Here is a 15,916-nt window from a genome sequence, read left to right as displayed (position 1 = left end):
TGAAAGGGAATATAAGGGAAGGGAGAAGAAATGTGTGGGAAATATCAGAAAGGGAGACAGAACGTAAAGACTGCTAACTCTGGTAAACGAACTAGGGGTGATGGAAGGGGAGGAGGGCGGGGGGTGGGAGTGAATGGGTGATGGCACTGGGGGTTATTCTGTATGTTAGTAAATTGAACAATAAAAAATAAATTAAAAAAAAAACAAAATGATCATGCCTGCTCTCCTTAAGGCCAGATCATATGCCACAAGTAAAAAGCAGCACATGTTCTAACTACATCAAGTCTGTTCACTTGGATTATTGTGTCAGCTTCTTGCTGTTTAACAGACTGTCCTTGTCAAATGGGATATCACAATACCTTTACAATTTAATGGATTTATATGCGGGGGTGGGGGCATTTCTGATCTCTGCTGGGCTCCTCATGGATCTAGAGTCAGGTGTGATTCTCTACATTGTGTGTCTAAGACTCAACTCATGATGTTGTGTGTGGCTGTAATGCTCTTCTGTCTCAGCCACGTCATGGCTCTTGTTACTTTCCATATGTAGGTTATTCTTGTATTCACAGGATTTTGGCTTATCATATGAATTACTTAAATTTAATTCCATTGTTCCTACATCCATAATTGACACTTGAAGTTCTTCCCCATTAGAAGTGCTATCTCCCATCTGTCTTAAATGAGAATCAGCTACCTGTGCTCTAGATCCTACCTATAGCCATGCACCATTAGATTTGTTCTGAATAAATCATTAGAGTATAATTACACATAATAGCCTGAATATGTAAAGGGTACCCTTTGTTGCATTAAAGGACATACACAAAAATGAAGGGTATGTAGTATAAGTTTCTATTTGTTATAATTTAAGACTGTACATAAATTTTAACTGCTCTGTTAGGCAATTACTAACAATTTAAGCATCCTGAACATCATATTCCCTATTTTTGAAGGTAATGTGAGATTCTAAACATAACTTCAAATGGACATTTTTGGGAATAAATAAAATGTGTGGAACTTCTTTTTTTACCTCAAAGAAAAAATTTGAGAGTAATGGTTGTGTCTTGGACATGTTTGTCCACATACATTTTCTTTCAAATAAACTCACCCACATGTGTACACACAGAGATGCATTTATAATTTCATCTTTTATGTTGACAGGACTCTTGAGAATGCTCAAGAAGATATCGCTAAAACAGAATGAACTTTTCAATTTATGTGAAATAAAAGGATAAAGATATAGAGCAAATATTTTTGATATTGAGTTCCTTTTCCTATGTCAGTGCCACAAAGGCTCAGAGTCAGATGCCCTAGGAGTTCACTGTACAAGCTGAAGGGGCAGAAATCTCCACATGGATTTTAAATTTCCTTTCTACCTATTTGGTGGTTTTCAGTGTAAATTGTCCTTACCCAAGGGTAGCTGATGAAGGAATAGAGAAACCTAAATTTATTTTTCCCAAATAGTTTTATTGACTATATTTATATGAGATTCCTCCTGCTGCTGTAAAATATCCCCACACTACTTGCTTAAACAAGTGCGCTGAGTGTTCTGAAGTTAGAAGCTTGAAAGGAATCTAATAGCAACACGTATGCAGTGTTGAGTTCCTTCTAGAGGCTCAAGGGAGAATCTGTTTCTTTTCCAATTCCTGGCATTGCTGGCTGCCTGCGTTCCTGGGCTCAGGGCCCTTCCTCCTCCTTCAGAGCCAGCAGGGTAGGATTTTCAAAGTCTCTCTGACACCAACTCTTTTGTCTCCCTCCTCAACATTTGGAAGACTGTGGTGATTACCTTCATCCCACCTGGACAGTCATAGGTAATATTTTATTTTTTTATCTTTTTGAAAAGTATATTTTATTTTTTCTTTAAAATTATTTTAAAGTTGAAGTATAATTAACAACAGTATTTTATTCGTTTCAGCGGTACAATATACTGATTCAACAATTCTATACATTTATCAGTACTCATTATGATAAGTATACTCTTTGTAAATTTTTTATTTAAATTCCAATTAGTTAACAGACAGTGTAGTATTAGTTTCAGGTGTACAGTTTTGCGATTCAGCACTTTCATACATTACCTGGTGCTCATCACAGCAAGTGCCCTCCTTTTTAAAAGATTTTTATTTATTTATTTGAGAAAAAGAGAGCACAAGCAGGGGGAGGGGAAGAGGTAGAGGGAAAAGTAGACTCCCCACTGAGCAGGGAACCCAATGTGAGGCTCTATTCTAGGACTCTGGGATCATGACCTGAGCCAAAGGGAGGTGCTTAACTGACTAAACCACCCAGGCACCCTCTGAAAGTGCCCTCCTTAATCCTAATCTCCCTTTTCACCCATCTCCTTGTCCCCTGCTCTCTGGTAACCATCAGTTTGTTATTTATGGTTAAGAGTCTGTTTCTTGGTTTGCCTCTATTTTCTTTTGCTCATTTGTTTTGTTTCTTAAATTCTACATATGAGTGAAATCCTATGGTATTTGTCTTATTCTGATTGATTGATTTTACATAGTATAATACTCTGTAGATCCATCCATATCATTGCAAATGGCAAGATTTCATTCTTTTTTTTATTTTTTTATTTTTTATTTTATTTTATTTTTTTCATTCTTTTTTAATGGCTGGGTCATATACCATTGGATTGAATATTATATGTTCCACTTTTTCATATACATATGAAAAAAGAAGACTATAGAAAAGACCAGAGGAAAAAATAGAAGAGGCATGTTCCACCTCCACAACCTGATCAAATATCTTAACATTTGGCTCAGATTTTGGGTCCCTATAATCATGGGTGGTTCTTCAACTCCAGGATTGTTGTCACTTTTAGACCTGCCATCCCAGAGAATCTCATCAGAGCCTTTTTTATGTCTTTGTTCCTCAGACTATAGATGAAGGGGTTCAGCATGGGTGTGACAACTGTGTACATCACAGAGGCCACTGCAGTTGAGTGAGAGCTCTGGGGAGCAGCAGAGCTAAGGTACACTCCTAAACTTGTACAAAAAAATAAGGAGACAACTGAGAGGTGAGATGCACAGGTGGAAAATGCTTTGGATTTGCCCAGGGCTGATGATATTCTATGTATGGAGGAAGCAATCTTAGAGTAAGAGTAAAGGATCCCAAAGAAGGTACCAGTAGCCATAAACATAGCTGCAAAATACATCACCATGTTACTGAGAAAGGTATCAGAACAGGCAAGTTGGATCACTTGATTGAGTTCACAGAAAAAGTGAGGGATTGCCATCTCTGTACAGAAGGACAGCCGCAACACCATGGAGGTTTGTAACAAGGAATACAAGACACTCACAATCCAGGACAGCAGAACCAGCAGTGCACACAGCTGGGTTTTCATAATGACCATGTAGTGCAGTGGTTGACAGATGGCCACATACCGGTCATAGGCCATCACAGTCAGGAGAAAGGCATCCAATACAACAAAGAGTATGAAAAAGTACATCTGTGTGATGCAGCCTGCATAGGTAATGACTTTGCTGTGAGTCTGGATGTTCTGAAGCATCTTGGGGACGGTGGTGGAGGTGAAACAGATGTCTACAAAGGACAGGTTGGCAAGGAAGAAGTACATAGGAGTGTGGAGATGAGAGTCAGAGCTGATGGCCAGGATGAGGAGCAGGTTTCCAAACACAGTGATGAGGTACATGGAGAGGAAAAGCCCAAATAGAAGGGGCTGTATTTCTGGTTCCTCTGATAATCCCAGAAGAAGAAATGCTGAAATTTGTGTATCATTTCCTTTTTCCATGTATTGGAGGTAACTACCAGGGGAGGAAAATAACATGACTAATTTTCACACAAATAGTCATTGCTTACATTGTGGAAATGCTACAAGGTATATTTTCCAGTCAAGAAACAATATCAGTATTTTGTGAATGGATGTAGGCCCCTTGAGGGGATCCCCAGTTCCTTTCTGATTATCGGTTTCCACCCCAGCATCAACATTCCCCCAAAAGTCAGATATTTTACAGTTTCAATAAGAAATTATTTCATGAATTTGAGGAATATATAGAGTGTCAACCATATTTCCAGCATTTCCTAGTCATAAAGTAGAAGGTGCTAAAAAGCAGAAGTCCCTACAATTCAATGATGGTGATAGGATAGAAGCAGATATTAAGATTAAATAATGGTGAGATAGGGACAAGTGCTATAAAGAACATAGAAGTATATTAAAGGAGAGAGTGGATGGGGTGTTATGTTGGGTGTTCAGGCAAGATTGGTTAAGAAGTTGACTTTTGAAGAGAGACCTTGAGGAGGAGAGAAGGTAGAGGCCTGGAGGTCTTCCTGGTAGAGGGAACGACACCTTGAGGATCTGTTTTTTCAGAATCAAGGCTCAGAAGGAAACCAGTGTATTTAGGGGAATGGACAAGGGGGAGAGTGGTGAGAGGTGGTGGCGGTGAATTTTATAGAACCATTGGCCTCATAGGTGGCTTAAAGTTCAAGACATGGGGACTTCCTTGTCCATGCTATGTAACTCTTGCACTTTTTGAATCTGTCAGTTAACACATCTGTCAATGTAATAGCATCCTGTCAATTGAACATCCCTCCTTAGTACCATCTGTTTATTGAGTTTGGACTGTGTATTATAAGGTCACCTTATTGGTGTTCAACTTGCCAACATATAGAATAACACCCAGTGCTCATCCCGTCAAGTGCCCACCTCAGTGCCTGTCCAATAAAAAATAAATTTGTAAGTAAAAAATAAATAAATAAAAATAAAAGAAAAAAAAAAGATCACCTTAGAATAGAGGAGCCTGAGTATCCTGGCTCTGAGATCTGCTCTCACTCATCAAGGTGCACACATGCATGCACAGATACACAGAGACACAGACTGTCATGTACACACAACATAGCACACCATGTCTTCCTGGGATGTGTTACTTCTGTGTACTTCTCACCACCTCATCCCCTCCCCAACACACTGTTTAGGATATGAATGTATACACATTATATTACCCTTTCCATAAGGAATGTAGAAATAGTACCCAGAAATTCCTATTTATAGCTTCCCAGGGACAAATCATCTTGGGGCTCCATTTTGGAATGGCTACTTTCTGACCTGTATGTAAGGAAACATAACAATTGTGTTCAATAAACAGAGAGAGAGAGAGAGAAGAGAGACAGACAGGGAAGGGAGAAATGAGACAGACATAAAGAGTAAAATGATCTAATAAGCTCAGTTGTCCTGAGAGACTGTGAGCAAGAAAAGCTTCTTTGGTGCTGGTGTCATCCAATCTTGGCTTTATCCCATACATAGCCACCAAAAATAATAAAAGAGCAAAAAGAATTGTCCAAAATACAAAAGTAATGACATCATTATTGTATGAAACACCTTACAGGTGGAATATCACAAGAGAAGAATGAATAAGGAGAATAAGCCAACACTTCACAAAATTTGGTGTTTTTATTACTAGATAGCAGAGGACTTGTTTTTCCTTGTCTATTCCATATTTTTTGACCAGCTGGGTTTTTTTGGTCCAATAGAGGATGAGGTGAACCTCTTTATTATCTTTCCTATGTGACATCTTTTTTGTGTTTATTTATCAATCTTAGCCTTTGAGTTTTAGTCACGTTCTTGACAAGTCCCAGGAGCACAACTACTCATAGTTCTGTTCCTCAATCAACATGCAAGGACTTCCCCAGACTCTGTAAATCCTAAACATCCATGGCAATTTATCCCCTTACTCTGAATATTCTTTATGTGACTTATCCAAAGACATTATCTTGTACTCACATTTATCTCATTGCACTCTCATCTGTTACTGTGGCATAAGGACCAAAAGAGCAGGGACTTCACCTGCACTGTTCATCTTCTTCTTTATGGGTGTGGATGTATATGCACTTATATAGAAACAAATTCAAGGAAATGAGACATTATGAAATACAGAGAATGACAGAAGAGAGAAAACCAGGTTAAAAAGAGCAGCTTTAGTACAACTGTGTTCAACAGCATTGAAGGAAGTTTTGAGAACTAACTGAAACAGGATCTACAGGTGCCATAATTCCACATAATCAACATGGATGAATAATAAAATTCCCCAAGACCTTGAAATAGAAGGGAATAAAATAAAAAGTACTTAGGAATTTCTGGAAGATAGAAGATTCTTTTAGTATCTGTGGAATGAATCAGGAATTAGGTCTCATTATACATGGACACTTAATACACGACAAAGCTGCATTTGGATTTAGTTGGTAAAGATTGGATTGTTGATAGAAGTTGGCACAAAAAGCCTTCTACCTGGAAGGAAGTGCAGTGGCTCCTTATCTCACACATCTCACAAAAAATTAAAAGGAGTAAACCTTTTAGTAATATTCATTCCATTTTATATATACTTCTAGAGTTTTACATATAAAAACTACAGTAAGGGAAATCATTATAATTGAGGCAAAACCCTCAGAATTACGAAGATAGATATATTTAAATAAAATTTAAAACTATATTATGACCAAAAATATCTAACTGGAAGTCAATAGAGAAGCTATGATTTATAATTATTTGAAATGCTGGTAATTATAGATAAATAGGCATATAATATGTAGACATATAATAATAGGCAAATAAACATGGCAATCAAATATAGGAATCTTTGTTCAAACTCACTAATAGTTAAAAAGCCTAACAAGAAATCTCTATCATACCCATCACCCCAAGAAAACAGTCAATGTGATTGGGGTGGGAATTTATAAACAGGTAGCAAAGGGATACATTCTAATTTTGCTGTCAGAATTGTGAAGTGTTGGGCAGCCCCAGTGGCCCAGTGGCTTAGCACAACCTTTGGCCTGGGGTGTGATCCTGGAGTCCAGGGATCAAGTCCCACATCAGGCTCCCTGCAGGGAGCCTGCTTCTCCCTCTGCCTGTGTCTCTGCCTTTCTCTCTGTCTGTCATGAATAAATAAAATCTTAAAAAAAAGAATTGTGAAGTGTTACAACATCTTGAGCAGGCTCTGAAGACAGTTACAAATATTAATAATAGAGATGCTCTTTGGGGTGGCTGGCTGGCTCATTTGATAGAGCATGGGACTCTTGAGCTTGGGGTTGTAGATTCAAATCCATGTTGGGTGTAGAGATTAATTTAGACAAAATATTTTAAAAATACAGATATGCTTTTATCAGTGTTAATCAGTCTCTGCTCTATGGACATTCTGGACCAGATCTTTCTCTGTGGTAGGATGTATCCTGTGCATTGTAGGATGCTTAGAATGTCCCTGGCATCCACACACCCTTCCCCAGGGGGACTGCCCAAAATGTCTTTGAATATTGCTCAATGTTCTGTGGAGGACAAAATCACCTTTGATTGTGAAATACAGTTTTAACTATTAAAATTTTTGTAGAATTGATATAATTTAGTGAGAAAAAATATCAAAGACTGTAAGTGTAAATGTCATGTAGGCATTGAAATAGTGAGTCAGCATTACACTGATTGACTAAAGGAATAACGTACTCCTGAGTCAGAAAGATGGGAGAGAAAAGCTAGAGAAAAAGATTGTGCCAGAACATAAAGAGTACTTACAATATGCATAGGTGTCTTTTCATACTGTGCAATTGAAAGTGTGTGAATGTGTATTTGTGCATAATACAGAATAGTTTTAAAAGAAATGACTTTTGAAATAAGAATAGTGAACTGTACTTAGGTTAAGCAAAGTGGCTGAAAACCACTGTCTGAAATGAAATTAAAGGAAGGTGCCAAACTAACTTCTTTTTTTTTTTTTTTTCTTTTTTTTTTTCCAAACTAACTTCTTAACAAAAAGATTTAAAAGAGTAATAATTTAATGAAATAAACGTGGGTCCAAACCTAAATTAAACTGCCAAGGATGCAGGAATAAAATAATATGAAAAAGTCTTTTAATGTGGAGACAGGTTCTCTACGTCTTAGTTTCATCTCACATAAAGAGATATGGGACAAGTATGCTTCTGGAAGGTAAAGGTGATTCGTGGTCAAATGTATAGAAGAATGCCTTCCACATGATGGCATTTCTATTCTAAAAATCGATCTAGAAATAATAAAAGGCCACGAAGAACAATAAGGAATACAGAGACATGAACACTAGTTGGAAGTATGTATAAGGGGTGATTTGTGAACAATAAGGTAGGAAGAAGAACATTCACTTTCATTTTTTTGTAAAGCAGCTATTCACAAGTGAAGAGTATTAAGGTGACAGTCAATTCTAGAAAAGCAGCAGAGGGAATATATTATGACTAATTCACAGACTTTATCACATAAAATTTATACACGCTCACATATTCTGCACAAATATGTGTACACATACATAAGAAAGCAAAATGGGAGGTAGCTAAATTGGTGAAATAAACAGTAATTCTTTGCTTGTAAGAATGTGATAAAAAAACAGGAATAAAACCACTCTAGCCCCACTCTGTAAACACCAAGGACTCCCACAGACAATTTTCAACAGAGAAAGTAAGTGACTACCTAAGCCAGAACATATTCAGGCTCATGGGTAATGAGGTAACTGTAAAGAAAGTTCATAGCATACTCCTTTTCACATAATACATTTTAAAAATTTCATTTGAATACTCAAGAGAGAGGAGGTATTATGATATGTATGTTTTACATACTGCTCTTACAAGGATGTATCTGTGGAAGTTCTTCCATCTGTTTTTTTCTCATCAGAACGGAAATGTAGTCTAGTATGACCCATCTTAAAAATGAAAAGACATATCTTCACTTCATTGTATATCCCTCCACAGCTAATACTTGACTTTTCTACTCTTGTTAAATGCAAAGATCCTTGGTCTCATGTTCTACTTTTATGTTTCCTATCCCCTGTCTAATTGGGTTTACATTAATATTTTTAAATAATAAATTTATTTTTTATTGGTGTTCAATTTGCCAACATACAAAATAACACCCAGTGCTCATCCCGTCAAGTGCCCCCCTCAGTGCCCATCACCCATTCACCCCCACCCCCCATCCTCCTCCCCTTCCACCACCCCTAGTTCGTTTCCCAGAGTTAGGAGTCTTCATGTTCTGTCTCCCTTTCTGATATTTCCTACCCATTTCTTCTCCCTTATATAACTTAGTTGTTAATGTTGAACTTTGCATTTCTGTATTCAATATTCAATTCTATTTTTAACACCACAAATACATAAATCTATCAATCAATAAATCAATCAATTTCTCAATCAAGCCAGTAAACAGACACAGCAAACTCTCAGCTCTGGGCTGGGCTGGACTGGCCCTCAGGTGACCTCAGGTAAATTCTCTTTCCTTCTCTTTACCTTCTCTTGCAGTCCCTACTGAGCAGTAAAACTCATCTAGGTGGGATCTCAAAGAAGAAGGTCTCTACATGGAAATCAAAATACTTGTGTGGTTGGTAGATGATGGAGGATGAAGCTGTGTCCCCAGACAAGAGAGCAACAATGGGTCAAATGTCAGTGTCCCATCCAGACTTAGGACTGCACAAGAAACGACCAGGTCTTATCCATCCCGAGGTTGCCTGAGCTGTGGGACTGCAGCGGAGGATGTATTTACACCTGCTTCGATCTGCTCATTAGTCACATTTCCCTCCTATTCCTCTTGCCTTTAGGCACATGATTTCCCTATGGGACACTAGTGTGGACAGAAAGGAAACTTTTCCTGTTGAATTTCTGTTCCTAGGAGACCAGGTGATAAGACAGATGAAATCAGTGTTTCTTACTCTTTTTCTATGACTTCTGTCTTTCAGTGAACTAAATCCCTAGCACCTTATCCCACTCCTGAGTGAACATTTTCTCCTGTTTAAGACTGAGGAGTCAATCTTGACTAGAATGCTTGGGTCCTTCAAAGCTTTGACTTGTGGTGGAGACCCCAATCCCTGATATCTCTAGCAAGTTACATTTCCCCTTTCAAATGATAAGTTTGTTTCTTTAATATAAAACCTGGGATCCTCACTCCTTGGATTCATGACAATTTTGCTAAAACAATTAGGAATTTCATATTTCTATCACAAGTTCAGAGCTATGGCTTAAAATGTCATTATAAAATGTTTGTTAATTTTAAGTCTATATTGAGGTATTTTATGCACTTCAATCCAAATTTTGCACTTTATAGGTGTTGCCTGATTTAATTTTTATAAAAGCCCATTCTGTGAGGAAGCATTGGTGTGAACTCTGTTCCCCACGGATGTCTCCATGGCTTGAAGAATTTAGTGATCTTCTCAAAGTTATCATTGCAGAAAGGGATGGGTATGGATTGTATTCTGTTAGCTGCTCCCAGTTTTCAAACTCTGTGCCAGTGGTCCCAACCAGAGGTGGTTCTTTTCCCCTGGGCATATCTGGCAATGTCTGAGGGATGCTAGAATCTGGCAATTCTGAGGGATGCTGCTTAATGTCTCCAATAAGCAGGACAGCTCTCAACACACACAATGACCCTGCCTCAAAGGTAAAATTGAGAACATGAGGAAAGGTAGTCTAAACCAGTACTCCCTTAACCTCAAAGTGCATAGGAATCACCTATGAGTCTAGTTTATTTTTATTTTTTTAAAAGAGTTTATTTTAATGAGAGATGCAGAGAGAGAGGCAGAGACACAGGCAGAGGGAGAAACAGGCTCCCCATGGGAAGCTTGATGTGGGACTTGATCCCAGGACCTTGGGATCACAACTTTAGACCAAGGCAGACACTCAACCACTGAGCCACCTAGGTGCCCTGGATACTAGTTTAAATACAGATTTTCCTTTAGCAGGTGCTGGTAAGTCCAGGAGTTCAGTGTTTCTAACCAGCTCCTGAGTGATGTTGTTGCTGCCGGTGGTAGTCTGTGGACAACTCTTTCAGTAGCAAGGCTGTGGTCCTGTGATAGAGTAAGGTGCAGGTGGGTGTAGGTCTTCTTCACATACACATGAATCATGTTTGCATAGAATTTTGAATGACTAGTGTATTCAGTCACTCTAGGGGCTGCAAGAAATTCTGTGTTTGTTTCTTTTACATAAGGACCCTTGAGTGACATCCAATAAAATACCGTTGAAAAAGACTTTTTTTTAACTATATAGAAAGACATCTTGTGGGAGCCAGGAAGAGGGACAGAGAGGGAGAGAGACAGTCTTAATCAGGCTCCATACCCAGTGTAATGCCTGATGCAGAGCTAAATCTCAGGATACTTAGATCATGACCTGAGCCTAAATCAAGAGTCATATGCTTAACTGACTGGGCTGCCTGGCACCTTGGAGAAGATTTTTAATAGTCAGAATAAGAACCTCCTGAAGTTGTCCACATTCTAATTCTTAGAATCCTTGAATATGTTATTCTTTATAGGAAAAGGAGAATTAAAGTAGCAAAGGGAATAGGGCTGCTAATAAGCTAACCTTAAAGTAAGAGTGGCCAAAATCATGCAGATGGAACTAACCTAATCATCATGGTCCTCTGAATGTGGGAGAAGAAAGCAGAATAGTTGGATCAGAGAGAGATTTGATGATGCCACATTGTTGGCTTTGAAGACAGAGAAAGGGCAATGAGTCAAGGAATGCTGCTTGTCACTAGAAAATGCAATAGGAAAGAAATAAGAGTTTCTTTTGGAGCACCCAGAAGGAATCAGGCCCAGTAGACATCTTGATTTTAGTCCACTGAAACTTATTTCAGCTTCTGACCTCCAAAACAGTAAGAATATATAAATTTGCTTCTTTGAAGCCTCTAGTGTGGTAATTTGTTATAGCAGAAATAAGAATGTAATATAGACATTTATCCAATAAAATTGTTTTGGAGGAAAGCAAATTTTAGTCTCTCAATTAATTCATTTCTTATCTCTTGGGTAAGGGCTTTTTGTATTGAAGACCAGCCTTAACTGGAAGAAAAAAACTCAATTTGGAGCTTTTGCTCCATTGCTTAAATGGAATGGAAAAAAAATGAATTCTCCATTGCTAAAATATAAATGGGATTTTATTTATGTATTTGTGTATTTATTTATTTATTCATTTATTTACTTACTTACTTATTTTGTAAGTAATCTCTATACTCAATGTGGTGCTTGAAATTACTACCCCAAGATTAAGAGTTGCATGCTCCACTGACTGAGCTAGCCAGGGACCCTATGACTTTAGATTTAAATATAAATTCTGACTTTGAGTCCTTTCAGCATTAAGATAAAAAATGTGATTCATTATTAAAATTAAGTTCATGGGGTGACTGAGTGGTGATGTCGGTGAAGTGTTGGACTCTTGGTTTGGTCTAAGGTCATGATCTCTGGGTCATGGAATCCAGCCTCCCACATAAGGCTCTGATCCACGGTTGGGGATAACTGTAGGAAGATATGAAAATGCACCAAGGGGAAACATGTGTATATCAGACAGAGCAGAAAGCTTAGTAAACAGAGTTTTCTGAAATTATACGGAGAAGTTGAATTCTTTTTTCTCAATTTTATTTTATTTTACTTCAATTTATTTTTTAATAATAAATTTATTTTTTATTGGTGTTCAATTTGCCAACTTACAGAATAACACCCAGTGCTCATCCCATCAAGTGCCCCCCTCCGTGCCCGTCACCCATTCACCTCCACCCCCCGCCCTCCTCCCCTTCCACCACCCCTAGTTCGTTTCCCAGAGTTAGGAGTCTTCATGTTCTGTCTCCCTTTCTGATATTTCCTATCCATTTCTTCTCCCTTCCCTTCTATTTCCTTTCACTATTATTTATATTCCCCAAATGAATGAGAACATATAATGTTTGTCCTTCTCTGATTGACTTATATCACTCAGCATAATACCCTCCAGTTCCATCCATGTGGAAGCAAATGATGAGTATTTGTCATTTCTAATAGCTGAGTAATATTCCATTGTATACATAAACCACATCTTCTTTATCCATTCAACTTTCGATGGACACCGAGGCTCCTTCCACAGCTTGGCTATTGTGGACATTGCTGCTATAAACATCGGGGTGCAGGTATCCTGCCATTTCATTGTATCTGTATCTTTGGGGTAAATCCCCAGAAGTGCAATTGCTGGGTATACTCTCACCACTGCTATTCAACATAGTACTGGAAGTCCTAGCCTCAGCAATCAGACAACAAAAAGACATTAAAGGCATTCAAATTGGCAAAGAAGAAGTCAAACTCTCCCTCTTCGCCGATGACATGATACTCTACATAGAAAACCCAAAAGCCTCCACCCCAAGATCGCTAGAACTCATACAGCAATTTGGCAGTGTGGCAGTATACAAAATCAATGCCCAGAAGTCAGTGGTATTTCTATACACTAACAATGAGACTGAAAGAAAGAAACTGAAATTAAGGAGTCAATCCCATTTACAATTTTACTTCAATTTAGTTAAAATTCAGTGTATTCTTACTTTTAAGGGTAGAATTTAGTGATTCATCAGTTGCATATAACACCCAGTGCTCATTACATCATGTGCCCTCCTTAATATCCATCACCCAGTTATGTTATGCTACCACCAACCTCCCCTCCAGCAACCCTGAGTTTGTTTCCTATATTAGGATTCTCCTATGGTTTGTCTTCCTTTCCAATTTTGTTTTATTTTATTTTTCCCTCCCTTCACCTATGCTCCTCTGTTTTGTTGCTTAAATTCCACATATGAGTGAAATCATATGATAATTGTCTTTAGAGAAGTTGAATTGTAAGAAGTGGAAATTTCAAGAAACTCATAAGAGCAGACTCTATTTTCACAATGATCAAAGAATCATGTTTTACACAAAAGATTCATAGCTGCCATGTTTTGGTTTTGAAAAGGAAAGGAAACTTTATTGTTATTATTATAGAAACCTAATAGAGACAGGAGAGGAAAGGAATCTACACATAGATGATAGTAATAGTAGGTAATAAGTGATAATAAGGTAAGTTACATCAAACCTAGTACTTACAACATCAAACCTCATCAGCTGGCGAAACCCACAGAAATAGCCAGGCTGGAGTCCTGATTGAGAGGCCTGGGCAGAGCATCCTCCCCTCAGGTGAGACTTTCAATTGACCATCTGCATAAGGGCCATATTCATAGTGCACATGATAGAGTTTGAAATTAAGCATGCTTGTCTACTTGCAGTTTGGGGTAAGCTGCATTTCCATGATATCATGTTTCCATATTTTCAATGATCCTGGACTTTGTGTGTCTGTGTCCCCTCCCAGAGTCCATTTCAGGGGTCCAGCCCAGCCTGGAGCAGGAGAGGGTGTGAGACAAGATTTAAGCTCTTGGCATCCAGACCAGAATCGTCAGTTCTGACCTGGAGGCCAGATAGAATACACAAGTAGGCTTGCAAGGTTATTCACATAGCAGGAGTCTCACGAACAACATTCCTTAGCCAGCTGTGTACATGCAGATCTAGGTGGCCGGTTCTGAGGGGCAAGTCACAAAAACATTTACCCATACAGAACAAATGGCTTTGAGCTTTGCAGTCAAGGGCATTTCTTTGATACCAGGACAATGTCCCTTTTAGAGCTGTCCTTCTGAAAAACCTCATCAGAGCCCTCTTTATATCTCTGTTCCTCAGGCTGTAGATGAAGGGGTTCAGCATGGGTGTGACCACTGTGTACATCACCGAGGCCACTGCACTTGTCTGGTAGTTCTGGGTAGCAGCAGAGCTAAGATACACTCCCAGGACCGTGCAATAAAATAAGGAGACAACTGAGAGGTGAGATGCACAGGTAGAAAATGCTTTATATTTGCCCTGAGCTGATGAAATTCTATGTATGGAGAAAATAATCTTAGAATATGAATAAAGGATCCCAGCAAGGGGACCACCAGCCAACAGCACAGTTGAAACATATAGCACCGTGTCATTAAGAAATGTATCAGAACAGGCAAGTTGGATCATCTGATGAAGTTCACAGAAAAAGTGGGGTATTTCCACTTCTCTACAGAAGGACAGCCTCAATATCATTAAGCTCTGTAATAAGGAATTCAGGACACTCATGATCCAGGACACCAGAACAAGCAGTCCACAGAGCTGGGGGTTCATGATGACCGTGTAGTGCAGGGGGTGACAGATGGCCACGTAGCGGTCATAGGCCATCACAGCCAAGAGAAAGTCATCCCAGCCTGCAAATAATGTGGATAAAAAGATCTGGCTGATACATCCTGTATAAGTTATAATATTGTTCTGTGTCTGTATATGCACCAACATCTTTGGGACGATGGTAGAGGTGACACAGATGTCTAGAAAGGAGAGGTTGGAGAGGAAGAGGTACATGGGGGTGTGGAGGTGGGAGTCAGAGCTGACAGTTAAGATGATGAGTATGTTTCCAAACACAGTAGTCAGGTAAATGGAGAGGAAAAGCCCAAATATGAGGGGCTGTAGTTCTGGTTTGTTTGTTAATCCCAGAAGAAGAAATCGTGAAATTTGTGTATCATTTCCTGGTCCCATGTGGTGGTCTTGATGACTACAAGTTAGGGGGAAAAAGATGAATTTTAATACAAATGTGCATTAGTAACATGGCAGAAATGCTATAATTATAATGAGGAAAGTTATATGGGGGGAAGCAGGCATAAAAAAGTGGATGGGATGTTCTCTTTACTGGGAGCTCAAGGGGACCTAAAACAAGGTGACACTTGAGGAGAGACCACAGGAAGTCTGCATGGGAGACAAGAGATTACCTGGGGATGGTTGTGCCTTGTAAGAGAAAGAACCGGTGCAAAGGCCATGAGGAAGTCACCTGTTTCAGATATCTAGGACTCAAAATGGAGCCAGTGTGGTCAGAAGATGGAATAAGAGGGAGAGTGATGAGAGATGTTGTCAGTGAATGTTGAGGAATAAGGTGGCCTCCCCACTGTAGCTGAGATTTCAAGATACAGGGAGTCCTTCATTCACATAGTGTTTCTTGCACTTCAGTAATTTGTTTCTAAGGAATACTGTCAATAAAAAAGGATCCTTTCTGTATTACCAAGTATTGGTTAAGACCCTGGAGTCTGTATTTTAAGGGTCCTATATTGCGCACTATAGACTCCTGGGGCTATGTGACTACCAAGCTCTTCTCAGCCCCAGCTACAATA

General features: G+C 38.9%; 2 protein-coding genes across 2 annotated transcripts; both read right to left on the bottom strand.

Annotated features, from left to right (window-relative positions):
• Window positions 1-2,770: 2,770 nt before the first annotated feature.
• On the bottom strand, window positions 2,771-3,739 carry LOC140611448 (olfactory receptor-like protein OLF4). Its single transcript, XM_072788201.1, has one exon. The coding sequence runs from the start codon at window positions 3,737-3,739 to the stop codon at window positions 2,771-2,773; it is 969 nt and encodes a 322-aa protein (XP_072644302.1).
• Window positions 3,740-14,192: 10,453 nt separating this feature from the next.
• Window positions 14,193-15,290, bottom strand: LOC140611447 (olfactory receptor 7A17-like). Its single transcript, XM_072788200.1, has one exon. It carries the CDS (start codon window positions 15,288-15,290, stop codon window positions 14,193-14,195), a length of 1,098 nt encoding a protein of 365 aa, XP_072644301.1.
• Between the last annotated feature and the right edge of the window lie 626 nt (window positions 15,291-15,916).

This window comes from Canis lupus, chromosome 19 (genome assembly GCF_048164855.1).
Source record: "Canis lupus baileyi chromosome 19, mCanLup2.hap1, whole genome shotgun sequence".
NCBI lineage: Eukaryota > Metazoa > Chordata > Mammalia > Carnivora > Canidae > Canis > Canis lupus.
The sequence above is the reverse complement of the archived record's forward strand: the minus strand, read 5'-3'. Positions and strand labels throughout refer to the sequence as shown.

Excerpts from the sequence above, each read along its gene's own strand:
- LOC140611448 (XM_072788201.1), bottom strand. The coding sequence starts at position 3,739 with ATGGAAAAAGGAAATGATACACAAATTTCAGCATTTCTTCTTCTGGGA.
- LOC140611447 (XM_072788200.1), bottom strand. The coding sequence starts at position 15,290 with ATGGGACCAGGAAATGATACACAAATTTCACGATTTCTTCTTCTGGGA.